General features: G+C 50.0%; 1 protein-coding gene across 1 annotated transcript in view; it reads right to left on the bottom strand.

The window, feature by feature from the left end:
• SBNO2 (strawberry notch homolog 2) overlaps positions 1-27052 on the bottom strand; it is a 45090-nt gene that overhangs the window by 11940 nt on the left and 6098 nt on the right. Inside the window, exons 3-14 of the mRNA XM_088526736.1 lie at positions 23973-24178; positions 22919-22998; positions 18941-19064; positions 8387-8548; positions 4560-4652; positions 3834-3930; positions 3319-3479; positions 2738-2871; positions 2140-2230; positions 1298-1441; positions 693-810; positions 153-258 (exon numbers count right to left, since the gene is read on the bottom strand). Coding sequence (XP_088382862.1) covers positions 153-258; positions 693-810; positions 1298-1441; positions 2140-2230; positions 2738-2871; positions 3319-3479; positions 3834-3930; positions 4560-4652; positions 8387-8548; positions 18941-19064; positions 22919-22998; positions 23973-24095 — 1433 coding nt within the window. The 5' untranslated portion in view covers positions 24096-24178. The remainder of the gene's footprint in view (positions 1-152; positions 259-692; positions 811-1297; positions 1442-2139; positions 2231-2737; positions 2872-3318; positions 3480-3833; positions 3931-4559; positions 4653-8386; positions 8549-18940; positions 19065-22918; positions 22999-23972; positions 24179-27052) is intronic.

Here is a 27052-nt window from a genome sequence, read left to right as displayed (position 1 = left end):
CTGGACAGTACTTTTATTTTTATGAGCAAAATGGAATCCTCTGAGGAGTTACCAGGCAGAGACCAATGGGTCAAGGCACTTTTCTCCCTGGGCCAGGTGAAGTCTGCCACAAAACACAAGCCAGGTACAAAGGGAAGCCAGACACGACCCACCTTTTCTCAATTGCATGCAGGAACTCCTCAAACACTCTGAAAGGGGTGCCTTTCCCCCAGATCCCCAGGCGGCTCATGTAAATCATGTTTTTTGGCTCAGAAGCACCTGTTTGAACAGAATTCACTGTCAGATAAAGCAGTTGTAAATAGTTTGGGCTCAAGAAAAGCGAGCTCATCCTTTGAAAAGGATGGTCATTCAGTATCGTATCGTAGAAGACCCGAGGGGTTTTCCAAGCGCTCTCCTCTATGCATCAAACAGACAAACATCCTCATTACAGGTTAATCTGGGGAGAGATTAGTCTGTATTGCCAAAAAGTCACAAAAAAAGGGTCAAAAAAAAAAAAAAGCAGTGACAGAACTTGGGGCAGATCCCAGCCTCTTATCTGCTCTGTAGTGCATTGCTCTGATGTCAATTTTCTTGCAGGAACACGTGCTCTCAGCTCATGCGATCACATCTCAAGGACATCCTTCAGACAGGGTGGCAGATCACAGAGGTGACCAGCATTTTTTTGAGGCCCGGTGTCCCTGGGACAAGCTTACCTGTGGCACTGGCATAAACAACCCTTGCTTGAGGCAGTTTGTTCTGAAGGTCCAGCACTGCTTTGCCCATTTTGGTGGAGTTAGCATTTTTGGCTTTGTGACATTCATCAAACACAATCTAAAAGGGAAAGTTAGTTAAGGAGAAAGGGTGCAACATCTTCACGGGGGTGGGAAGAGATGGAAAACACAACCCAGCTTCTGCCAACCATTTGAGCCACCTGCCCCATCATCAACAAAACAGGCTCCTTTCCCAGTCCACATGACAGTTGTCATTTTTGCCTAGTCCTCTGCTTTTTGGAGCCTTTAAGCCATCTCCCCTCCCTCCCTTCCCTGCCAAGACAAGGCTTCCTGCCCAAGGACAAGTCGGTCAAAATGCTGAGGGGGAAGATGGCTGAAGAAGTTAATCCCTGCCCCATCCTGTCCCTTTCAGGGCAGCAGAGTGAGGCAGGAATCAGCACTTAGAGCACTTAAACCTCCACCATGGGCATCACACTGTTGCCAGTGACCTCAGAGGGCCCCAGCTCTGTGTTCACTGGCAAAGAACAACCACAACGTGCAATTCGTCTCCTTCTCCCCCTCATTTTCTTTTTTTTTTTTAAGGATACAACTCCATCGAAATTTTCCCTGCACCAGTCCAAAATCTGCTTTAAGCGTGTCCTGTGTTGTCCGCCCGCTTGGCTTTCACCAATCAAAGCGGAATAAGTGGCAAAGAGGACTCCTTCTGAGGTAGCTGTGTCACCATATTTAATCTGCACAAAGAGGGAGGACAAGAACACACACACTCATGACACCTGTCCTCAACACATCCCATCCTTCTCCCACAGCCAGCGCGGCCGATTCTGCCGTGACCGTACAGGACACGTGCTCCTGCCTTTGGAAAGGAAAACCTTGCAGCGAGGCAGCCAGCAGGGTGGCAAACACAACTTGTGGACAAGAGGCACAAGAAGAGGTTATGAGGAGCCCTGTGTTGTGTGGTTTTTGTTGGAAAATACTCTATTTTAATGCTTCATCGCTGATAAGAGAAAGTCTGACTATGCTCTGATTCACTCCATGGAATGAAAAGGCCCGTGTGTTCAGCCACGACCCTGTGCATTTACAATCTCCTACCAGGCACCAAGCTGTGCACCAGTAAGTGTGGCACGTTCAGAGAAGGGACACGATGAAACCAGCACAGAAAAACAGCAGCCCATGAGAGTGCAGCACGGCCACGTCTGACCAGCGCGGTTCCCTCCGCTGCACTCGCTGGGAATGGCTAAAAAGGTTTAAGTCCTGCACGGTGACGGGGACACTTCTCACTCTCCCCGCAGGAAGCAGCCTGGTATTTGTGCTGCAGCTCTGGAGGGTGCATAAAAATAGCAAGAATCCAGAGTGGGAAGTGTGTGTGGAGAGACAGGAGAGCAAACAGCTTGCTGTTTGCCAGAACACCCCTACACCTCCTCTCCCCTACCTTATTCAAAGCATGCACGGGAATGTGGGAGGCTTCGATGTCTTTCAGGTCTCTCTCAGCATCATATTTGAGATCATTGGAGACGCTGAACCTGAAAAACAAGATATGGGCACGGTTATCTCCTGAGGAGACCGTCAGGGCTTGCACAGTGATTAACAGCTCTGACTAAAGCAATAGTAGGTGTAGAAAACCGTCACATTTCCAAGTGCCCACACACCTCAAAGCAAGATCCTACAGCAACCTCTGGTCTTCCACAGCCACTTATGGAAAGTTGTGCATACTCTGTAGAAGACTCTGGCTCTGCACCCAAGAAGGCCAAAAATGTCCCTTGACTACTTCAAAGACAGCAGGACCAGGCTTGCCACTGCCCTCCAAGTTGTATGTGATTTGCCATTTCATGGTGATTCATCCTCCCATCACCCCTTCAGAGGAAATATTCCCATTTCACAGACAACAAAGAGGCATAAAGAGGTGGAAACGACTTATCCAAGGCCACAGTGAGTCAACTTGAAAGCCAGCATCAGCACTAAGGAATTCCTTACACCCAAATTCAAACCAACTCCAAGGTCTTACAGGAACAGATGAAAAAAAAACTTACCACAGAGCTTTTTTCCTCCCTTTAAGATAATTTTCGAAGATGATCCCTGCAACTGTCCTGCCCTTTCCAACTCCAGCACCATCCCCAATGAGGAATCCAGCTCGCTGCCCATTGGGCAATAAAACTTCATGTTGCTGGAAAATCAAAAGCAGAGTTAGAAATTAAAATAGATTTGGCTTTTGCTAACAGCTTTCATATGAGCTTGGAAGAGCTCTCCTTAACCCTCTCACATATCCCATGGATGCAAGTGCATTTCCCGCTCAGATAAGCAAAGGAAGGACTGGTCAAGCTCACAAGTGACAACTCATGGTTGTCACTCAGGGCTCTGGCTTCAGAAATGCCAAGTGCTCCCACCTCTAGCAGAAGCCAAGGGCTCTTGCATCTTTGGGAAAAGACTCACAGAGACAAATTCCACATAAAGTTCCTTCCTTCAAAAGGAACACGGCCTGTGCCAGTATTTCCAGAGGTGATTCTTCTATATTACAGGCTATTTTGAAACATATTTGAACATTTGTCCGTAGGAAAGGCAGGGTTTATTTCTAGTGCAAGACATGCAAGCCAGGCAAGGTGGAGCCACATACCTGGCAGGCATAAACGATTGCTTCCAGCTGTAGTGCAGACAGCGACCCTTTATTGGCAATGGAGAGTGGAAGGGAAAGCTTGTAGGTGATATCGGGTGGGGGGACGCTGGACAGAGTGCTCGTTTCAACCACAAGGTCAGGGTGGTGCTTCCCAATCTTGGCTATAACAGCAACACAGAAAACATTAATTGTATTTTTCACTTCTACATAGCACCCCAAGGAGGACTCAAGGCTCTACGGTAACGTTCTGTAGCTCTCTGCTCGGGAACAACTCACGTCTCTTCCAAAGGGAAGAAATAGGGGAGGAAAAAAAAAAAAACACAGAAAAGTGATTAGGGTAACACAAACCAAGGGCGACTAAGTTGGCGTGCAAAATCCTACAAAAACACAAGCTTGGGATGTGGTAGGGCAAACACCACAAACTGCTTGCAAGAAAAGAAGGTAACAGTGAATTAGGCTGGCCCACAGTGGAGTTAAGAGCACTGCTCATACCCATGTGACGGCAAAATACTCACACTTTGAAGGTATATATTCTGCGTATGTCTCAGTTTGCCCCAACTCTTCAGTTTCTTCCTCTTCACCTTCATCCTCCTCCTCTGCAGGAGCCTGAGACTGAGAAGAAACACATTGACCAAACATGAAGGTTCATATTGAATTAATGACACATGCAGTCTTACACAGCACCAGAAACTATTTAAATAATTCCAGCACAAATTCGTGAACCTTTCAAATACAACTCATTTAATTTAGAGACTACAGCAGTGCAAGGGACCCGCACCTTGAGCCCCACAAGTGCATTCAGAGCTTCTTTCGACATCTATTCCATACTGAGTTAGGGAATGATGCTTGCAGCATTTTTCAGATGGGCTGCAGGCCAGTGCAGATTCCACCCAGCTGCACTCTAATCTGCTCCACAATAAGGGATCTAGACCAGCTCTAAACTCAGCACGGTGCCCAGCAGCAGAAAGTCAAGTCATGCAATTCCAGGAAAAGAGCAGCCTCTATCAACTCTGCTGATTTAGCGGTAAAGAAATTCTTTACAGATCATTCTTTAACACAGTGAGACTACATCAAGGGAAATATAAGACACTTCTGGGAAAGGGCAGTGACTCGTAATGCATCTGGTTGATTTTTCTCATCTTACTCCCCCTGAGGGGAAAAAATGGTTAGAATCTCTCTTTTCTGTGGCATTACTGAGGTGAGAACCTTTCCCTGATGTGGAGCAGAACCACCTTTCTTACCTGATAGCTTATGAGGAGTGGGGTGCTGGGGACAGCAGGAGCATGGTCATTTGAACTGTTTAAGCCAGGGAATGATCTGCTGGGAGAGAACAGCTGGAACAGAATAAAATGCAGGTCAGAAAAGAGTGACAAGTCTCATCCCTCCAACCCCAAAAGATTAAAGCAGGAAAACAGGACAACAGCGAAGCTCCCTGCACTCCGTGTGCTCTGACACCATCAATGGGCTTTAACAGCTTCTGTTTGTGAAATGCAATGGAGTGTCAAGCCAGGAAACTAATAAATCTTTGAAATGCCCTATGTGTCTTCATCAACCAAGCACAGAAACCAGCTGGTGAAGATGAATACACTCCTGCAAGAGGCGTGGATACTTTGTGTGTGCCATAGAAGCCTGCGAGGACGTTCTTCCTGCCACAATGGGAACAAATCTGCAGTCCCTCTCAAGACCTGCTCGGAGTTTATCATGGGAATACTGGATTTGCTCTGCACCGGGAGCAGTGATGCTGGTCCCTGTTTTCCCACTCGTTCCGGAGCCATCCTCGCTTCAGGCTCCCGAGGAGCAGTGCAACTTCTCCGAGTGGGATCTCCGGATCCCTTCTGAGCTCATGAGTCCGGCTGAGAGCAACAGACTGGATTTGCTAGGGAAGGGAAGGAGCATCACTTTGGGGGACCAGGAGACCTTTGCCTTCCACCAAACAAAGTCACGCTGGAATTTCCCGACAGCGAGCAAGGCCAAGCCAGCAGCTCGTGGCACCCAAAGCGGCTCCAAAAGCGGCTCTGCTTCAAGTTCATGGCCCAAGAAGAGGGCCAGACTGCTGAGACCCGTGCTCTACAGGCAGAAGTGAAAGATGGGAAGTTCTCAAGCATAAACACTCTGATTGTTTCCTTTTTTCAAATTAAAAAAAAAAAAAACCCTCCGTTACTGGAAGCCTGAGTCAGAATTACCAGAAGGAAGCTGGACAGAAGAGCTATTTTCAGTGCCAACAAATCTGGAGAGCAGGTGAAACATCTCCACCTACAAATCTGAGCTCAGTGTAAAGCTCCGCTGCTTCTCAGGGACAGGAGGGCCCAGCTCCTGCCCTCGTCCCACCTCCGGCACTGGAGGCTGATGCAGGGCTGTCTTTGCATCGTGTCGTTTCACGGTGCAACTCCCTGCCCTCCGGGCTCAGCACACGGCTCTTGCACGCAGCTTTGCACCTCGGTAGCACAAAGGAAGCGAGAGGAGCCCTGCTTACTCGGAGCACTTTGCGCTAACCACACAGTGAGACGCGCTGCGAGGGCAGGAGCTGCGCCGGGCGCCGCTCACCTCGCTCCAGACCAGCCTTTAGCGATTCTTCCTTTATCTAATCCTGCTCCCCTCCCACTCTGATCATCCCCTTAGTCTCTGCTGCGTAGCCAGGAGTGTGGACATGGAAAAACACACGCACTGTACATGAGAACACCGGGACGGGGCAGGAGAAAGACTCCAGGAAGGCAGCTGACAATTGCACAATCAAAGACCTGATATTATTCCCTTTTTTTCTTCTTCTTCCTTGCCTTATTCACCCTTCTGCACCGTCTTGCCATGACTTCACTGGCAAAGGAAACGGTCACCTTTAGCTTACAAACCAACCCCTCTCTGCACAAACGTAACTCCTGTGTATTGAGCTGGGAGAAGGCTGTTTGCTTTGAAAAAGTGCAGTGAATGAGTTAAGACTAATAAAACACATCAGCAGGTCACAAACTACCAGCTTCAGAGGCAGGGCCGAGCTTCTCTGATCTAAAAATGCTGTATACTCTCGTGAGACAGTTGTGAGAAAACATCATGCCTTACACGAACTATTTTTAAAAGGCATTTCACAACTCCAATTTATGCAGCTGTGTTTTGTCTGCTAACTCCTGAAAATATTTAACTGTATAGTAGTTCTTCCCTCTACACCTGCTCCCGGGATGATTAAACAGGTTCAGCATTTTCTCTCCATCTTCCTCCGTTATCGGTAGCCGCTCTCGCAGCACAGGCGCGTGGGGTTTGCCGTTTCCCCCTCAATCACAAACACCCCCTCGAAAGCTTCAACGTCTGGCACGTGAGATAAGAGCTGCTTATTGAATTTCCAAAACTTCAGCAGGGTGCAATCTAGCTGGGACGCTTTTCTGCAATTTTCCTCTGCCCTCCTTTGAGGAAACACAGGTAAAGCCTCCCTAAATGGTTTGTATCCTGCCGCAGGGCATCGGGAGCATTCCCGGCCTGTGCTGATAACACAGGAATCATTCTGGGAAGGAGCCTTTTGCTTTGGTCCTGCCTCAGGATTTTGCAACAGAGCAAAAAAGCTGCTGCCAGCCCCACATCGGCCTGGCAGCACCTTTACCTTTGCCCTGTCCACTGATCTGCCACCCCAGGGAAAAGCGAAACTGAAATCTGCCTCACCTGCTTTGTCAGGAACCTTGAGCTCTGGTTAAAAAACCACCTTTGTAGCCAGAAAGCAAAGATTAGACAACATTGACAGCAGCCAGGGATTCTTTTCCAAAGGGAAGTCATTTATAAACGCAGCCCAGGGAGCTCCTTGGCTCTGAAGCTACAGGGAGGAGGATGAGGAGGGCCAGGGGGTCCCGAGCAGCTGGTGCAGGAGCAGCTTCTCCCTTGTGCTGCTTACACTGGGTTTAGGAACAGGTTTTGAGCTAAGTCTTTGCTGTATACATTGCATGGATGCAAAACTGCAAGGTTTTACAGGCATCAGAAACTTCAAGTAGACTTCACGTGTTTAGAAACAGTGCTAAGGAAGTTTATTTCTATAGTGATTTAGGCTACTGTCTGAAAAAAATAAGAGGAAAATAGGAGAAATAAGGCATGGGCTTTCTACATCCTGTGGAACGTGACTGTAACAACCAGCCAGTTTCCATTATGGAAATTCAGAGTCTGACACACAACTAACAGCAAAAGGCAGTCTCTAAAAACACAACCGAACCTCATAAGCCAACAGGGACTCAAATGCAGACTTGCCAGGCTGCCTTCTGGAGCATTCACATTGACTTAAAGATATCATAAAATAGAGCCCATTTGGGCATTTACTGTGACAGCAGAAAGGCAGCAGATGTGTGCAGAATCTACCCCATCAGGAGCACAGCTGGCAGCTGCCAGCACAGACTGATAACAGGTTGTGCAACAGTGAGTGAGAAGTTCCAGCACATGAGGGAAGGCAGGAGGCCGGTAAAACCACACAGAATCGTCCTCTGCTCTGGGACTTCCAGGAGATCACATGCTCAGGAGAACTCAGGCTTTTACATGTCCTGCAGGGACTTGGACTCGCAATGTAAACATAGATGGGGAGTCTCAAACTGAGACAGAATTTGGTTTTTAGTCATTGTTACTAAAATATTTGCCGTGAAAAATAAACATGCAGCAGCTGCCAGTAGGGACAATTAATGAGCTAAATCATTGTGTTTCTCTTGGAGCTCATCTCTGTAGGACAACCAAATTCCCCATAGCTGCCTGCTTGGGACCTGCTCTAGGAACACATCCTGCTTGTGGTGCACCTACCTGCCACTGCTGTCAGGAGAAGGAACTAACACATAGGAGAAGGAACTAACGTGAGTGTAATAACACTCGGAGGGAGTGCAAATATCCCTTAGAGGATGTCCTGATCCCTGGCGGCTAAAATATGTGCAAACACTTCACCCTTCCCCTCCTCAAGCAAACTCGGTAATAGGGACATCACATCAGCATACTGCAACCTCACCCCTGCGAGGAGTTGGATCGGTTTCTTAATTCCATGATAAAAATACCAAAATAGTATGGGATGAAGCCTGCAGTATTTCATGTGTGAGGGGAGGAGGGAAGAGGAAGCAGCCTCTACCTCTATTTGGTTCTGCTGCGGCGTGTTTATATCCCATAGTGTTGGCACGTGGTTCAGACCGTCGGCACACAGGAAGTCCTTAGGATCCGCGATGTCGGAGAGGGAATCCGCTGGGGACGAGAAGAGGGAGTTGTTGGAGAGCTCATCGAGGTACGAAGAATCCTGAAACAGAAGAAACATCCATGGTGAGAAGAGACACTGAAAGAGAAGGCTGAGAGCTCCTTCTCACCCCTATCCACCCAGGAAGTCCTTGCTGTTAACTGCCCAGCTGGGGTCCTTGGTGCCCCACAACCCTTGGCATTTAGCTCATAAATGAAGACTTGCCCTAAGCAGCAGCTGTGCTGTGGTCTCAGCTTCTCGACTTAGCAGGAAACACTGAGCGGACAGAAATTCTGGCGCATGTTCACGACTAACTCAGCACATTTCCACGTGTAGGTGAGCGAAGGGAGCGCAACAGATGACTCATGTCACCTCTGCCCATGACCACGGCGCGTGAAAAGTCCTCAGTCCCTCACCCCAGCGACTCAGGCTCTCCTTCCACCTGATCATTAACACGGCCCCTTAACGGCAACTCCTAACACAGCAATTCCTGGGGCCTCCGGACCCGGCGCCGCGCGAGGAGGGGCAGCGGCGCCAGCGTCCTCCGCGCTTGGTCAAGGTCATCTTGGCAAGTCCACCCAGCCTTTTCCCCATGGAATATGGATTCCTCGATCTGGACAGGAAAAGAATGCCATTTGGTGACAAGGGACACTCTCTTCCTCATTTTCTAGTGCCTGTATGAGGCTTACAAATGGTCTATTTTGCAGCAAAACAGCAATTGCTTGAGGCATGCCGATTTTTGCTCACAAAAACCCTTCAATTCCCTCCCTGCCATCAACCCCTTGTTTGATTTTCTACATTTCAGGATTTCTACATTTCAGGCAGGAACCGACAGCCCAACGCACTGTCTAAACCACCTCCTGACAACCCGGCACCCAGCAATCGCTGCAGCACTCCTGACTCCGGCCATCATTTCACTTCTCCACGAAATTTCACTCGAGAAACAGAAAGAGGAGCAACCTCAAAGCGCTGAACTGCAGCCCTGCCCCGAGGGACCCGCACGCACACACGGGTCCTCGCCAACACGAGCCAGTTTCCTCCCAAGGGTTAAGTTTGTCGACACTCGGCCAACTCAAACGCTGCGTTGGGACAGATAAGGCAGCGAGGGTGATAACAGCCCCGCACGGCTGCCAGCAGCGCCGCCGCGCTGATACACGGAGAAAGCACCGCTCATTTCCAGTCAAAGGGCGATTTTCCCCTGCGGAGCAGGAAGGCAGCCAGGGATTTCAGCGGCCGCTTGGCCCTGCCTGACACAGCCCCGCGCGGGGCCGGGGCCGGCGCCGCGGCAGCGCCTCTCCCGCTTCCCAAAGTTGGATTCTCGCAGTGCCGGGATGCGCCGGGAACTGCCCAGGGAACCCACGGAGCACAAGGAGCTCCTCGAGCGCCGTCGGTGCAGGAGGCGGCGGCCGCGCACGGAAACGGGAAGAGGGATCGGCCCAAGAAACAGAGGAAGGATAAATGCTCATCCTAGAAACCTCTACGGCTATTTCGCCCTCTCGCAGTATTACAAGACACTAGGCAGTGATTTTCCAACACCCCATTTGTCTTAACTACATTATTTAAAGAGCACTGAGATTCGTAACATGTTAGATCCCTGCCCTGAAGAGCCGGGGACTGGCAGAGCCTACTTTGCTGCTTCCTTACGTACAAAACGCAGTATAATTGTTTAATACAAGGCCATCCTGTAAGTACAATCTGGGCCATTAAAAGACAGGCTTGCATTAATTACTGCATGTTTTCTATATGGTGCAAATGGCTCTGCCAATTTGGGCCTGGGGGCAGAGGAAGGGTCTTTGCCTAAACCAGCAGAGGACACCAAGGAAAGGAGAGACGGGAACAGGGAGGAGAGCCTGGGCGCAGGAACAGGGGCTGCTGGGCGGGATTGGGCAGCGGAATCACCCGCTGCACGGCCCCGGATTCCAGGGAATTATTTTGTCCCTGTTTAAGACCAATGAATAGAAATTCAAAACTTTCCTCCTTGGAAATTAGAGTGGTACCATAGTGGCACTTCTGATATGCTTCAGAGGAGCCATTGAAGTTGAAGGAATTCCTACAACAGAAGAAAGTTATCCCATAAGGCAATCCCAATATCCCAATGCTATTCTGGATACGTGGGACTTGTTTATGGAAAAACAACACCCCCTGCCCCAATTTCGTATAGACTCCACCAAACCGAGGCTGCAAATCCCTGCTCAGCCCCAGTCCGAGCGCCTACGGGTGGCCAGGACGGCTGAGCCGCCGCGTTGAGGATCCCCGTCCCCAGCACCGGGATTCATGGCACTGTTTTTTCCCAGTTTCTCTACTTGTGCTGGCAGGAAGAAGGACACAGAGACCGTTAACCCTCCCCTTGTGGGAACCCTGCTCCGAGCTGGCTGTTCGTGTCCCAACGGGAGACAGAGGCTCATGGAAGCACATGAGAAATCGGCTCGAGGGCGATTCCGTTATAACGGACCGACCCCAAACAGGGAGTTTTACGGGATCAATGGCCAGCAAATGTGGAGGCCAAGAGCTGCTGCCTGCAGGTCTCAGCAGCACGTCCCTGTTTTACATTAAAGTTCAAGCACAATCAATACCCCGGAACACCAGAGCAGAAGGTGTCCTAGGGACTCAATAAATCAGGAATAATCATTTGCTGGACTTTGAAAGCAGGAACTGTGATCACCAAGAGATGCTATTACAGCACCCCGAGTTTCCAGCACTATCTCCAAACAGAAAAGTTACCAAAACCAAGAACCAACTCCTTAGAAAAGATCACAAAAAGCTCAAGAAGCCCCAAGCACTCATCCCTCCTCCTTCCAACCACCAGAAACAGCTCAGCTTCTTTTATTATTTTTAACAAAGAATTTGTTTTGACTAAAGAACAGGTGAAGTCTAAATACAGCAGGAGTACACATCCCAAAAATACTTCTGGCCATGAAGCTGTCAATATAAATGGTTTATTCACTCACAACCCAGAACCACCAAGGCACAGAGGAAACAAATCCTCTGTCCATGCAGCAGCTATCAGCGCCCGACCGCAGACCTGGGCTTGCCGGGACTTCCAGAAGACCATGCAAACAAACAAAAAAATCCTCCAAAGATGCACCCAGATAAATATACATATGCAAACAAACCTATGAAGTGAGACAAGAAAGATTTTGTTCCTCAGCAACCAAAACGTGCTTCGGATAAGACAAAAACGTGAAAGAGAAAAGGAACAACTGCAGCACAAGCTGTCAATTATTAAAGGAAATTTTCTAGCCCCCCCAGGCAAAGTCTTTCTATATAGGGGCAATAAACTGGCAGTGAAACTCGCAGGGGTCAGTACGGCGGCTGGCAACCGTTTCCTTTGCATTGCTGTACACACCTGGTTTAAAAATAAAACTCCTGAAAGCCCTTACAACTCCAGGGGGATCGGCTCTCCCGGCAGCTCCTCTTGCTCCTTCGGACCGGCAGGATGAGTCTCTGGGTTTCGGGTGTTTCAGCACGGTGCAAATCACACGTCGGAACAGAAAACCTGCTCTCGCTGCCTTGGAACAGGACTTGCTGCCCCCCGAGATTAGCCAAAACTAAAGGATCCGTGAGCACACGAGCAGCTGAGAGCGCTCCCCGTACAAGGAGAACAAACGAGGAATTCTAAGAAATAAGGGAGGGGAAAAAAGGGAAAGAAAAAGGAAAACCGTTACCTTGTAGAGAGATGGGAACTTTAGCCAGAACTGCATCTGGGACATTTTAAAAGGGCGCTGGGTTTGCCGAGCGGAGCGCAGGACTCGGGGGCAGCAGCGGGGCCGGAGCGGGGGCTTCGCTCATGACCGCGGCGGCGGCGGCGGCCGGGGCGCCCACGCGGGGCCGTGGCGGCGGCGGGGCCCGCGCGTCCCGGCCGCGCTCGCGCTCGCCGCTCGGGCACGGAGGAGGCTGCACTTCCTCTAAGCGCCGCGCCGGCTTTCAGGAAATGATGCCTGCTTGGTAAGTCAGTGAAATTACTGGCAGCGCGAGGAGAATTACTGTACGTGGTGTAATTCAACCACAGGGAGGCTGTAAACAAAGCCCTGCGCCGCTGCGGCGCTCGCGGCGCCCGCGGACCCCGGCACCGCCGGCTCCTCCAAGGGGCTTGGGGGGTTTTTCCCCCCCATCTTGGTGATTTGGGGGGTTCATCTGAGCTAAGCAGCCTAAAAGAGGCTATGAGGAGCATTAAAAACTCTTTTTTTCCCCTCCTTTTAGGAGTGAGCCAAGAGTGTCTTCACTAGCCCAAATATTGTAATTGGAAACCAAAGAGGAGTAGCCAAGTTCCTGATTTTCTACTCTAGCCAATTCTTATTTTTCTGGGGTGGGAGCTTTGCTCTCCTTTTCCAAAGACTTTATTTTTAATTTAACAGTTTTGGTTTATTTTTAACTCGTTTTAACGTTTCTGGGGGGGGGTGGAGAGGAGAAAAACCCCCCAAGAGAGGGGACAGCATCAGGGTCTCCGTGGAGGGCCGGGGCCTTTCCCGGCCCCGCTCCGCGCTCCAGCCAGGCCCGCGGCGCTCTCGGGAGCGCGCCCGAGTGCCGGGAACGCCGAGGGGGGAATTCTCGGAAACCAGAGCGCTCGGGAGCAGGGAGCTCCAGAGGCAGCAGAGCCTCCGCGAGGAGATGGGAGAGGTTTCCGAGCAGAAAGGAAGGAGCTTCCCAAGGAGCCGAGCGCGGGAGGCCGCCGGGGCCGCGCTGCCCGGGGAGGGGGGCACGTTCAACCCCTGCTTTTCCCGGGAAAGGCCAGGGCTGGGCACGGAGGCGCCGCACGCGCTGATCCAGGGATGCAGCCGGCAGCCACCGCGGTGCAAACGGAGAGCCGGGTTTCCGCGGGCAGCTGCGCTGGGGTGGAGAAAGGCAGCGGGTTTTCACTGCTGCTTTCAGGTTAATTTGATTGCATTTAATTAGCTGGTCCTGGGATGGGCGCTTTGAGAGGCTCCAAGTAAAAAGGCCAGATAGAGCGTTTTAAAGACATCCTCCCTATCGAGCCGCTGCCCGAGCGCTCGCCGAGGACGACGGCGCTCGGGGCAGCCGGCACCAAGGCCGGGCTCGTTTCCCCTTCCCTGTCCCCCCGGGAACCACCATGGCAAAACACAGGGAATGAAACTGGAGCGCCAGGAGGAGGCGAGACGCAGGCCCCAGGGCTGCCTATGGATTCCCTAACCCCATGGTGCTGTGATCCCGGCAGGCAGGACAACCCACGGAAAGGCTCGCGGTCATCCCGGGGGACTAGGCAATTCCTGCCGCAATTCCACTCTCCATAACGGATCCATGAAGGCACACGCTGGCAAGCAGGGATAGCAAAGCAGAATTCCTCTAGCGTTCACCTTACTGACGCTAAAACGAGGATAGCAGAGGCATAAGCAGATAGGAAATGCTCGGGATAACCAGAGCAGCCGGGAGCTATTTAATAACCAGGGTTGAAGCGCATGAGGACTGGGATCAAACCCAGCTCCTTCAAGGACTGGAAACTTGGGAAGTAATCGCCACTTGCCAGGGAATGGGAAGAGGGACAGGAGCAAAGCGTTGCAGGTGCTCGTAAAAACGGGCTGAAATCAGAGCATGGCCATGGGCAGCAAGATGCCTTAACGTGGGGAATAATAAATATATGCCAACAGCAGAAGAAAGGTGTCAAAAGAAACTGTTTTCCCATCAGGGCGCCAGGTTGAGTTTGCAGAAGCGAAGGGCACTCGAAGGAGCGTTTCCAAGGGCTGCGCGAGGAGAAACCTCTGCACGTTCAACCTGGAGCCACCGGCAGCCGAAGCGGAGCCGGGGAGACTCACTTGATCCGACTGACTCAGACCCATTCTGCTTTGAATTAAAATGCCTATTTTAAAACATTTCCCAGTGGCCTGCTATTAAGTTATATTACTGGCATTTTTTAAGAGCACGCCGTGTTTCAAAATAGACCTTTTCCCGCTTTTGTTAGCTCTTAGCAGGGAGGAGGCAGAAAGTCGCTGGCCCAGGGTGTCTCGCTGAAAGGGTTTTAAGGGTTTTAAAGCACAATTAAGTCAAGCCCAAACCCCAGCCCCGAGGGGCAGAGCCCAAGGTTGGAGCCCAAGGAGCTGGTCGCTCCCGAAAGGATCCGCAGCCCCGGACTGGCCTTCGTCCTCGCACCGAGTTTAATACCTGCAATTCCCTCAGGACACAGCTCCAGGACAGCCATAGGAAACCCCAGGAGGCTTCTTATTCCAGGAAGCTCTTAATTTCACCCAGAGCTGAGTCTCTCATATAATTTAATAACTGTTACATTGATTTCTCCTAAATCACCTCAGCTGTGTGCAACGAAGCACTTTTAAAAATTATTATCTTTTTAAGAGTAAGAAGGGTGGGTTTTTTTTTTTCCCCTTTTTATCAAGGGAGATTAATTGGACATTCCAAGAGGGTAGAGCAAAAAAAGAGGGAAAGGGGGGCCCTGTTCCTGGTCCCCCCCATGCCCCGGGCAGTGGACGGAACCAGCAGGAACCGCAGTTCTGCGGCACTGCTGCAGCGACCCGGCCCCGCAGCAGCCGATTCCTCCCTGCAACCAAAACCAGCACTGAAAAAACAGTGGTAGGCGAGAAAGGAAATATCCCAGGGACACCATATCCCGATATTCTTCCAGAGCAGGTTGCGGCTCCAACCACACACGTGCCGGGGGAACGGCAGATCCCAACAAGCTGCAGGTTGGGCATTTTGTGGGGCTAACCCAAGGCAGAGGTTTCTGGTGTGACAGGGCCCTGTGTCCGCACACGGACCCCGGACTCCAGCTCGGCCTCCCGGCATCTCCCAACTCCAGGTTTTGAGGCCAGAGGAAAAAACAGCGGGAAGTGAGGAAGGCTACAGGAAGCAAAACCCTTCTTCTCCTCAGGGTTTGGATTCCCTGGGACACATTTGCAGGCAGTAGACCCTTTTCACAAGGAGATCACACTACACAGTCCAGGCCATGCTTTGACTAAGGGTAACAGTTCCCAAGATCCAAAAATGCTACCAGCCCCAATACGGCCTCATATAACTATTTTCTAAACCTTAATTTAAGCCACTTGTTTATATTAAGCATGCCAACAGACTAGCACAGATGAATCATGCTGCAGCAAGCCAAAACCCAAAAATGCTGCGGAGGAAACGGATTCCGGCTTCTCCGAGCGTGCAAGGAAAGCATCTGCTCCGGTCTGCAGGAGGCCTTCAACAAGGCTGCTGGGATCCGCACAGAAACGGCTTCTCACCAGACCCAAGTGATTAATGATTCTGTTAAAGAGAAACTTCCCGGATAATTAAGGGTAGCAACTCCCCCTCGCATCACCCTCTAGGCCAGCAAAGACTGGGGGCTGCCCTGGCAATTCCCGGGTGGAACAGGGAGGGAAGATGGGAAGCACTGAAGGAAAAGGCTTCTGCTCCCCTTGTCGTGCCCCCAAATCTACGGCCAGCATCACCAGCAGCAGAAAGCGTTTGCTGCACAAATACCTCCACAAAATCATCACTCACTTGCTCTTTAGACCTTTTAATTCCATTTTCAATACCACGCGCATTCCTGGAAAACCCTTTAAAGAGCGGAGCCGCCAAGAGGCCGGGCTGGGATCCCAGGGCAGCCCGGGGACGGGCGCTCCGAGCGCGCTGCCAAAGAGCTCTCCGGGAGGAGGAGAACGGCACCGAATCCGCCCGGGCCGCGGATTTCACGGAGAATCCCTTACCGGAGCGCGCAGCGAACTCCTCATGTTCTCCCTTCCGTTTCGCTCCTCTGTCTGGCATGGTGGGGACAGCGCAAAGTCTAAGAGGAGTCGCCACTCCTGCCACCGCGCGCGGTAAAGACAGGGACTTTCCTACGCCGTCACCGGGAAGGAGGCGGCTATCGGAGCCGGTTCCCGCATGTCCCGAACGGCGTCTTTTGGGCTTCGAGGCAGAGTGTTAATATTTAACAGTTTGACATCTGGGACAGCAAGAAATCAGTAAAGTAGAAAATACTGTTGAAACAAGGAATGGAAAAGCACCAGGACGCTCCTGGATGACTCTGAACTGGTGCCGCTGCCTCCGGTTAGCTGCCTGCTGCTCTAACAGATCCAGATGGTTGTTCAATGAGCAAGGATGGGTAGTCTACAAAAATCTAAGGTTTTATCAACTGATTTCCATGTTAACGTAGACCAGAAAGTTTGGCTCCGTTGACAGTTGTCCAGGAAAAAATAAACACCCACAAATTCAAACAGCATCAGCTGCCCAAGTCGCCTGCACACGCTTCTACAAGGGCAGCTACCTGCAAAGCACTTCCAGAGCTGATCTGGAGAAGCCAAGCATAAGGGCCAAGCCGAACCCACTGGCTCCCTGGGAGCAGATGAGGTCGGTTCCCAAGCGTCCGCGACGGTCTCCAGCCTCCAGGAATAATTTGCAAGGAGCTTGGCGAGGAGCAGAGCGCTCGGAGGCTGCTCTGCAGGGCACCGAAGCCCAGGGCCTCGGCCGGCAGTTTGAGCTGCAGGGAGACTAAGGATGGATTGGGAGACAAGGGGGGACAAGACTGGTGCTATTTCCCATTAACGGCCACCGTCACACTAGGCACCGAGGGAGCACTCGTGTCACCTGCACCGTGACAGCTCTAGACAGCAGCACCCCGCCGAGGCACTAACTTCAGCAGATTAGTTTCATATTGGATAACAAAGCCCTAACAAAAGCTTATTCAGGGTTTCTCGGTTTCGGAGCACAAAGGGTGACGCCGCTGGCTTGGGTTATCTGTGGGAATCCCAGGAAGTCCCAGGCACTAACAGTGAGTGCACAGGCCTGCAGAGCACGAGAGAAAACGCCCCGTGCAAACACTTTATTCACCTAGGCCTATATATGGCACTATCTAATTGCATGGCAAATAATTTCTGAGTAAAAGCCCTGGCTGGCTGCAAACACTGGATTCAGAGATGGCACTTCACTGCTTCTGCTCTTGAAGAGCTCTCGTACATGTGGTGTAATAGGAAAAGTCTCACAGCAGCTGCCTTGGAACAGGTCGAAGCAAAAGTGCAACTGCCTCCCACTGCCTTGCTCCCTTGTGCCACTTCTCTGAAAGCATTAGTGGGGCACAAGAAGCGTTTCTTGTTCTGGACATTATTTAAGGCCATTTACGTCTGGTTTGTCTCAGAGCCCTCCTGCTTTTATATTGCAGAGCCAACATTTAGCTGCATCTCATAAAGGGTCTCCAAAATCTGCTCATGCCAGGCTAGCAAAGATCAATTTCCGTGATGCAGCGGGGAAAGGAAGCCGATCGACCACTTAGATACTAGAAAATACCCAAGTCGAAGAAATAATTAAGCCCCTTTCCCGTTAAACCCATCAACCAAGCTGCACGAGACCTGCAAGGTGAGGCCTATGGAGGGACCTTCTCCCTCTTCCCACTGCAGCCTGTCAAGCAGCCTGCACAGGTTGATGAGATCACATTCCTCCTGCAATTAATTCTGCAGGAGGCGAGGATCAATGCTGTTATAATTCATTTACTTATCTGGTTTTACCCAGCTGCCAGAGCCTGGTCAACAACAGAGTCTGTCCCTGCAGCAGCTCCTGGTGACCGATAGCCAGCGCGGGCGGCAGCCGGCCCCGTCCTGCAGCTTTGCCCATCGAGAGCCTCTTGGGCAGCCACGCCAGGCTCCCCACAACCAGCTGCAATTCCCAGTGCCTGCAAATCCAAACCCGCAGAAATCGGAACCCCGAAGTGCTTCGAAACCTCATTTCAGGCTTGCTGAGAAAACAAAAGCAGGACTAAAGAGAATTAACACACCTCCCTCTATAGCTAATCAAGAGGAGGAAAAATATATTAATTTGCTCTGCTCTGCTGCTATAAATGCATTTCATACAACCGCTCTAAATGGGTGTTCTCTGCTTTGTAACCAAGCTTGTAATCAGCAATTTAATCCCATGTTCGTGACATCGCCTCCACTACAAAGCAAGCAGCTAAGGCATCTCCGAGTGAATCATGCAGGAAGACGACAGAGATGATGAAGGAACAAGCTGCTGTTTACACACGTGTCTTGACGTTCAGCAGTTACTGAAAATAACAAGAAACATTCGAGCGCACAGGGCTGCACGGGCCAACCCAGGCACTTCTCAGTGTTAAAACACGACGTGGCACAAAGCACCTAGTGCAGGGTTCCTTGCATCCCCCTTGCACTGCTCTTTCCAGTAAGCCAGGGAGGTATTTACTTCCTATAAAAGCGATTCTGGGATTCTCCTGTGCATTTTCAGTGTCTAAACTAAACAATTTTAAAACACAGATGCAAAGAATTTATCACAAATAAGCCCATTTATCACAAATAAGCCCATTTATCACAAATAAGCTCATTTATCACAAATAAAGCAATGGAAACAAGAGTCTATCCCGGTTGCACGCAATTCCCATCATGTGCTAGACAAACCTTCAGACAGGTTCTTCCTACTCCCTCTGCAGCACAGTTCTAAAGGAAACAAAGACCATGGCCACAAAGCACCAATTTTCCCCAAAGACATTAGCAGCTATGTGCTTACCTGAGGAAAATCACCATTTTTTGGTAAGAAGTCAATGGGGTCCACAGTTGCACAGTTTGTGTCCAAGAAGTGTGGTCTGCTGATGGAATTCATATAAAAATTGTGCGGAGAATTAAAATATTGCCTGCAAGGAAATGGGAAAAGCAGTTACTTCCTGCCAGGCTTGAGAATTTCTCAGGTTGCTTCAGCCACAAACCAGCTATTCTGGGACTCATACAGGAGATTGATTTTAAAAACCCATGTTTATCCAGAAGAGGTATTTACAGGGCAAAATAATAAATCTATGAATTATATCCTACTTCCCCGGCTCGCTAGTGTAAGAGCCTGGAAAGCTTCACCTCAAGAATTAGAATAAGAATGGAATTCTCAGCAACTCAGGCAAATTTGGAAAGGCTTCTTGCATGGAACGGGTCTGAACGCTTCAGTCCTGAGCACGAAGGATCGCAGGGCCCGGGGGCAGGCGGGTGAGCGAGGCCGAGACTCCGGCTTCGCGGCACAGCCGGAGCGGCGCACCCGGAAAAGGCCACCTCTGGCAAGGGGTTTCAGCAGAAACGTGTGATCTTAGCTTCAAAGGAGATAAATACAGAATAGATGGGGACATGCAGAGTTATTAGACTTGTTGGCCCCGACATGACTTTGTAGGGATGTGCTGTGGATGTAGTGGTTAATTACTACCCAGTTAACGCAGTATTCACAGAATCACAGACTCACTGGATGGTTGAGGTTGGAAGGGACCTCTAGGGACAGTCCAGTCCAACCCCTGCTCCAGCAGAGTCACCCAGAGCAGGGGCACAGGGTCCATCCAGGCGGGTTGGAGATCTCCAGAGCAGGAGCCTCCACAGCCCCACTGGGCAGCCTGTGCCAGGGCTCTGTGCCCCTCACAGCAAAGAAGCTCTTCCTCACATGGAGATGGAACTGCCTGGGGTTCAACTTGTACCCGTTACTCCTTGTCCTGTCACTGGCCACCATGGAGAGGAGTTTGGCCCCATCCTCCCTACATTCTCCCCCCAGGCACTCGTACACGTTGATCAGATCTCCCCTCAACCTTCTCTTCTCTGGACTAACCAGGCCCGGCTCGCTTGCAGCCGCACTAACAAACAGGGAAATAAAGTCAAGCCCTTCCGACGGCTCCCCCCGAGGCAGGGCTGGACGCGCCGGGCCCCGCTCCCGCTCGCACGAGCCCTTTCCTGCGCCGCCGGCGCGAGGAATGCGCCTCGTCATCCTTCCCGTAAGGAGCGCGCGCCCGCGCCGCTTGGGCAATCGCGTTTCCACGCCGGGCCGCTCGTTCCTCCTGGGACGAAGCGCGCGGGTTCTGCGGCGCCGGGGCACGGCAAAGGGAAACGAGTCACCGGGGAAGGCAAAATCCGAGGGGAAATGCAGCCCCGGAGCAGAGCACCGGGGGACATGAAAGCAGCTCAAACGCCGTGCGTGGCTGGCGGCTCTTTAACCGTGCCCAACATTTACGTGTGCGTCTATCTGCAAACACACACCGTTATCTCCCTCTGCTAACTCCACGTTATCCTTCTTTTGCATCACTAAAGATAATAATCTGGAAAAGTACCAGCTCCCTCCTCCTCTTTTTCCTTCCTAAATAAGTGCTGCCAGTGTTTTACTTGCTGTCGAGATACCAAAACAGCCTCTTCCCGGGTGCAGGGGCACAGCAGGGTGGATGCAGCACTCCTGGCATCCCACAGCGCTGTCGAGAACCAGCCCTTGGCACCTCCAAATCTGCTGGGCCAAATTCAAAGCTATGGACAAATGCTGGAAATTAGTGGAGTTTTGCATTGGTGTGACACGAGTTATGAGCAACACAAACTAACCAGGAGGGGAGAAAGGAGCTGGCAAAAAGTCACAGACAGGGTGGCTTTAATCACACCACAAAAAGGAGCGTAAGTGACAGCCATGTGAGCCCTGCTGCATCGCCAAGCAAAAACATGAAAATACCCTCGCTGCAAGACTGCCCCGCGCAAACAAAGACAGCAGCTTTGGTATGTTTTAAATAAATTTTCTAGCATGAAAGTACTAAGAAACAGGAAAAACCTGCTTTGGGACAAAGCTGTTGCTACGAGAATAAGCCATGTCCAAACACAGCCATTTGCAAATGAGATTTCTTCGGCAAAAGAAGTTTGAACTAACTCTATCTGCATTTCCCTATTTTATAGTGCTGTCTACAATTAGAAAAAACATATATTTTTAAATTTTTCACCAACTATTTTTCCCATTGAGGACTACTGGTGTAATGTACTAACCCTAAGTCCCACCTAAAAAGACCTAACTAGAGCTTTAAAACATACAAGGACTGACTTGTTTATTTTTCCTGAAATACAATTTCACCTGAAAGGTAGTTTTTAGAATTATTGGGATAGGAAAAACAGGAAGCTCAAGCTGCAGCCTCAGCTAAATCATTCTCTAGCAAATAAACACTAGAGTGAGCCGCATTCCCCAAAGTAACTATACCAAAGTCAACAAGTTTACATTTGTGCTAAAGGCAGGCATGTCGTTGCAGGATCAAGGCTATAGTGTTTCCAGCAGAGTTGACAGGAGCAGCAGAGACAGGCACTAAATGGTAAGAAAACGAGGGGCCAAACGAGAGCAAATGGTCAAGGAAAAAAAGAAAGAAACTACACAATAGATAAACACAATCTAATCTTGTGGTTCAATACAGCAAAACAGAAATTCTCTTATAGCTCTCTTGAGGATTCACAAAGTGTAATTTACAGGAATCACGCTCAAAATGTACACCCTCTTCCAATCACAGCTGGAGCAGCTAAGAGCAAAGGACTGAACTTATCTGATAATGTCTCAGTTCTGGCTTTGGGGAGCGACGAGCGCTCGGAGGCAGCGCGACGCCTTCCTGGGGCTCCTGCCCAAGGGATCTGCTCCCTTCATCCCAGCCCTCCTGGCCTTAATCCCAGACTCAGGGGACCACGGACAACTAGTGCTAAAGGGAGCCTCATCTGATCCCACTGCTGATGGTTGAGCTGGAATATCAGGGCAGATCTCCCTGCTTTTCCATTAAGGTGCTAAAATATTTTTAGGAGGAGGTTAAGCTAAATCCTTAAGCCCCTGGAACAGTTTCTAGCTCGCAAATATCAAGTTCTATTTCTCTTATTTCCTTCCACCTCTGACCTAAATAAAAACACATCCTGTGCATCTGTGCCACTCCCTGCATTCACAGGGCCCAAAACAGCAGCAATTGCCTTCAGCCCTTCAAAATGCCACAATAATGGCATAGGGTTTTCTAGAGGATTTTCTGGCCTGAAAGGAGGACACACGTGGCTAATGCTTCTCCCCACCAGACGGTGCCACCGTAATCACCCAAAAGGCCACCGAAACCCACGGCCGCTCCGTGCTGCAGGGCACCAGGCTGTGCTCTATAGACAGGTCTACTGAGAAGGAAGTCAGAATTTATCACACGAGCTCATACTCATCACCTTGCACCTTGCGGGACGAGCTTATCGGTGACGATCAGTTATAACCAGGGGAAAAAAAGTTGTAACTCTTGATAAGCTCTGGTTTGTGCAGTTAGGGGCTGTATTTTTCAACAGACACACGACATGGTAATACTTCGTCAGCTTCCAGGCATCGACACGGCAGTAGCTGTGCTATGTTCTAGCAGAAGTCTGCACCTTTTACCAGTAATATCTTCTTCTCTGCACTATCTCTATCAGGCTAAAGGCCGTATGACATATTCCTTCAGCTAGACTGTGCTAATGGGGTGTTTTATGAACTCCATTAGTATAACAAATCCATGCTGAAAGAAGACTGTTCTCCAGGTTTACCAGAAATCAAACGATTTTTTTTGCTTGCTGCTTTTCCAAGATGTAGCAGTTTATGAAATGCCACAAGATCAGTGTGATGCAATTATTTCCCCATCAGTTAGTGAAATAAAGTAAACAAGGAAAGCACTAAAGAAACAGTTGAATCATGGGGTGTGCAAGAGCAGAGGGGTATTGTAGAAAGGAGAACAGCACTCACTGGTTTTCATTTGGGAAAGACGAAGTTGGGAAAGAGGCAGGGTAGCTGTTACTCCAGGCATCGGGAACCAGCATGGAATTCTGAAAGCAGAAACCAAAAAATGAAGTCACAAACGCAAATCTGAGGCCCAAGGTTTGTGTCTGCTCCCTCTTCAGTGTCTCCCACATGCAGAGGTGATTTTTAATCTCTCATAGCAAGAGATACTAATCCCACACTCTACTGTGGGGCTTTTACATCTGCTTTGCTGTTATTGCCCTTAGGAAAAAAAAAGAAAGGATCATTCCCCTTTGATAGTCCTTTAACTTTAGCCTTTGTGGAAAATGAGTAGCAATCTTATTAACTTGAACTTATCTTGCATAGATAAACGCCTGCAAACCTTCTATTTTAGTCTGCCCATCTCCCTTAAACTGTGGCCAGCATTAACTGGAAAAATTTAGCTCAGCATTTACCATTACAGTCACAGGAAGAATATAATATCTTATTTTTCAGCTAAAAACTAGTCTTTCATTTGCCTTTTGAACCTTTACATAGCAAAACTCAAAAGCAGAGCTATACACAGAGGTGGAGAAGTGCTCGTAGGCTGCTTCAGGGTTTTCTTTTTGTCCTGCTCAAAGCAAATGCATCAGGGATCAAGCTTTGTTTCAGCACTGTATCCAGACAAACAAAATCCCACCTCAGCTCTGCAATTCTCAAAAAAGACACAGCTGGTACTGGCAATGGACTGAGCAGCTCTGAGAGAAGCAAGCTGAGAGAGCAACAAAGTTTGCACCTCGGTAATCTCCTCAATTCTTTCCCTTGGAGCCTGCAGTCTGCCAGCTTCCAAGTGGTGTCATTTTAATCACAACCTTGTTTTCACCTCCCCCTTTAAAGACAGCAGGGACGGCGACGGGCCTCACCCCTCCAGCAGCACCAATGAGCACTCGAGGCCCTGGAAGGGCTGGGAAATAGCTCGGATAAACATCCCCAGGACACCCGGCATCCCGCGGGCCGCTCGGCCTGCGCAGGGCCCTCGAGCCGCCCTCTCCCTCTCTCCCGACAGGCTGCGGAGCGTCACCTCCATGGCCGGGATGGCGAGCGGCGATGGGAAGCTCGCGGCGCTGTGGAACACGCTGCCTGGCTGCTGGTGCTCGTGTTGGGGGCAGTTGTCCCCATCCATGGCGGGCCGCGCTGAGGGCATCAGCCTGCGTCCTGCCGCATGTATCCTCGGGGCTGGGCAGCGCCGGAGGGTCCTTATCTGTGCTCTTCACCCCGCGCCATGTCCTAAGAGAGGCAAGAAAAGCACATGGAGGTTTTATGAAGGAGAAAACACATCTCAGACTAAGCCTAGCTAAGGGAGGAGTGAGTAGATGGCAGGATGTGAAATGCTGCTGCCTCCTCCGGCCGAGCCGGGCCCATCCTGCTGCACCTCAGGGCCTCCCAGGCTGTTCCCCAAACACTGAGAGCTTTCCCCACCAGTTTCCACCACGAGAAAACCGGGCATTAACTCTGCTCACCTAATAAATACAAGAACTTAGCAGCTGGCTTGTGTTCTCCCTGTTGCTAGCAAGATGGGCCTTCAGAATCCTTCACGTTTCTCGATTTTTGCCAGCTCACTCTTCAGAAAAGCCCAAAACAAGACTATTGCTCTGACAAGGATTAACCTCACGGTAATACGTTGCCTTCTGTGCCACATTTTTGTGAAGGCTCCCAAAGTAACTTCTAGCATGTTTAACTAGGACTCAGACCCCCTGCTCAGTGAAGTAGCTGGTTTGAACAACAAATGGGTGAGGAAAAGGCTGTTTGGGGGGCTGCAAAGATCCTGCCCCTCTGCTCAGCCCTGGTGAGGCCACATCTGGAGTATTGTGTCCAGTTCTGGGCTCCACAGGACAAGAGGGATGTGGAGCTGCTGGAGAGAGTCCAGCGCAGGGCCACAAGGATGATCAGGGGCCTGGAACATCTGCCCTATGAGGAGAGGCTGAGGGAGCTGGGCCTGTTCAGCCTGGAGAAGAGAAGGCTGAGAGGGGACCTGAGCAGTGTCTAGAAGTACCTCAAGGGAGGCAGTGAGGAGGATGGTGCTGGCCTCTTTTCACTGCTGGCTACCGACAGAACAGGCCGGAAACTGAAGCACCAAAAGTTCCACACGAACTTAAGGAAAAATTTCTTGACAGTGAGGGTGCCAGAGCACTGGAACAGGCTGCCCAGAGAGGTTGTGGAGTCTCCTTCTCTAGAGATCTTCAAACCCGCTTGGACGCAGCCCTGTGCCACGTGCTCTAGGTGACCCTGCGTGTTCAGGGGGTTGGACTAGGTGACCTCTAGAGGTCCCTTCCAACCTTGAGCATGCTATGATCTCCTCTGTGATCTATTCTATGATCTATGATCTCTAGATGCCTGAATCTTGCAGACCTCCTGGCCAGCAAAGTCTCAGTACCTCAGCAGGGCCCCGTTAAGGGCTCACACAGCTTCTAGAGCCTCCCATGATTACGCTGCTCCCCAGAGAACGGGCCTGGGCCACATCCTTGCACGGACCATCAGAGTGAAGAGAACAGAAGGCGAGTTATAGAGGGACAGTCAGTGTGGTGGTTGGGTTTTATTATTTTTATTAAGTGGCCTCCAAACGGACGGCGAGAGCTCTCCTTGAGCACTGAGCACTCCTCAGGGAGCAGAGCAGCTGCAGGAACTTGCCCTCTGCCTTCAAACGGGCACTGGGGGAAGCAGCAGAGCAGCCACGAGGCTTCTCCTCCTATCAGCCTTCCCCCCGGAGAGGCAGGAAACCCCGAGCACATCTCACCGTCCTTACTGGATTTTATCACTGGAGTTTTATTGTTTTGCCCCTTCCAAGGATGCAGGTACTGTGACTCACTCCAAGGAAACGAATCCTTAATGGCTGAACAGAATCAAAATCATTTCAGCACCTGTAGAGTAACAAAAAGCTGCTTTAAAGCTGCTTTAAAGCTGCTTTTTGTTGAATTCTCCATGCAAGCCCAAGGGACATCAAGCTTCGATTTGATTTAATTCAGAAAAATGACTGCAAAAAGCAATCTCTACAAACGTTAACAGCAAGAGATGCTTCCATAATTTCTTTTGAATTTCATCCTATCTTTTCTGGTCCCTCTTCTCCCTTCCCTCCCTTCCCTCCCTCCCTTCCCTGACTATTTGCCATCAGAAGCCTGCAGCATGAGAGCCAAAGAAATTAAACTAGCTAATGTATTTTCATTGAGCAAGGTACTGAAGCAGAAAAACTAAGGAGACCAAAATGAAGATTCAATTTAGAACACACCAGCTTTGATCATTTAGCAGCTACTACTGGCTGCAGCAGTATTTTTGAAAAGTCATTTCTGAGTCAGAGTCCTTTTAAAAATAAGTGACCTTTCAGCTGACAAAATTATTTCTGCATTTGTAATGGAAAGTGAAATTAAAGTGACTGTTTATTTCATTCGCCATGTGGCAGCAGCCACATCAGGAGGTCTCCCGAGCTGGGCCCGCATGCAAACAGATCCAGAGGCTGCAGGAGGAATAAATGATATTCCCTGCGGCACAGGGATGGAGATGGACACGGAGAATCTGGTAAAGTTACTGGACAAAACCCTCGTACTCAGGAGACATGAGGAAACAGCAGGGATATCACAACCATCTCCGCTCCAGGCTGGCAGATTTATAATGTGGGCACAGAAATGTCTTCACCAGGCACAGGCTGCTCAACTGAGTCAAAACATTTGCCAGGGGCTAAGCACTTTGTGGGTTTTTTTTTAAAAAAAAAAAAAAAAGTATTTCCCCTTTTCTTTGAGATAAAGGAGTCTTAAAAGCAGTAAGTTTAAGCATTTTCCTTGGAAAACACAATGAAACCCCACTTCCAAGGAACAAACTTTATACACCAGCTGTAGGATACTGGGCTATCTGAAAAGATTATTAAGCTGTAAAAACTTGGACCATTTTAATTAATCGCTAACAGAATAAATACTCCTTACAAAGGCCCAGAATAAGCTAGATCCTTTTAATGGGCTTCATTTCACTAGAGATTTACAGCAGTCTCATTCTTTTACAAGCAGAATGTGTTTCTTTTTATGACACCATAAAATCCACACTCAGCCTTTATAGTCCATAAGCCCAGGAGCACAAATAACTCAAAACGTTTAATTGGGACCCAGTATCCTAATT

This window comes from Tinamus guttatus, unplaced genomic scaffold (genome assembly GCF_059628265.1).
Source record: "Tinamus guttatus ecotype Peru unplaced genomic scaffold, ASM5962826v1 Tinamus_guttatus_pri_ptg000254l, whole genome shotgun sequence".
NCBI lineage: Eukaryota > Metazoa > Chordata > Aves > Tinamiformes > Tinamidae > Tinamus > Tinamus guttatus.
Note: the sequence above shows the minus strand (reverse complement) of the source record. Positions and strands in the feature narration are given on the sequence as shown.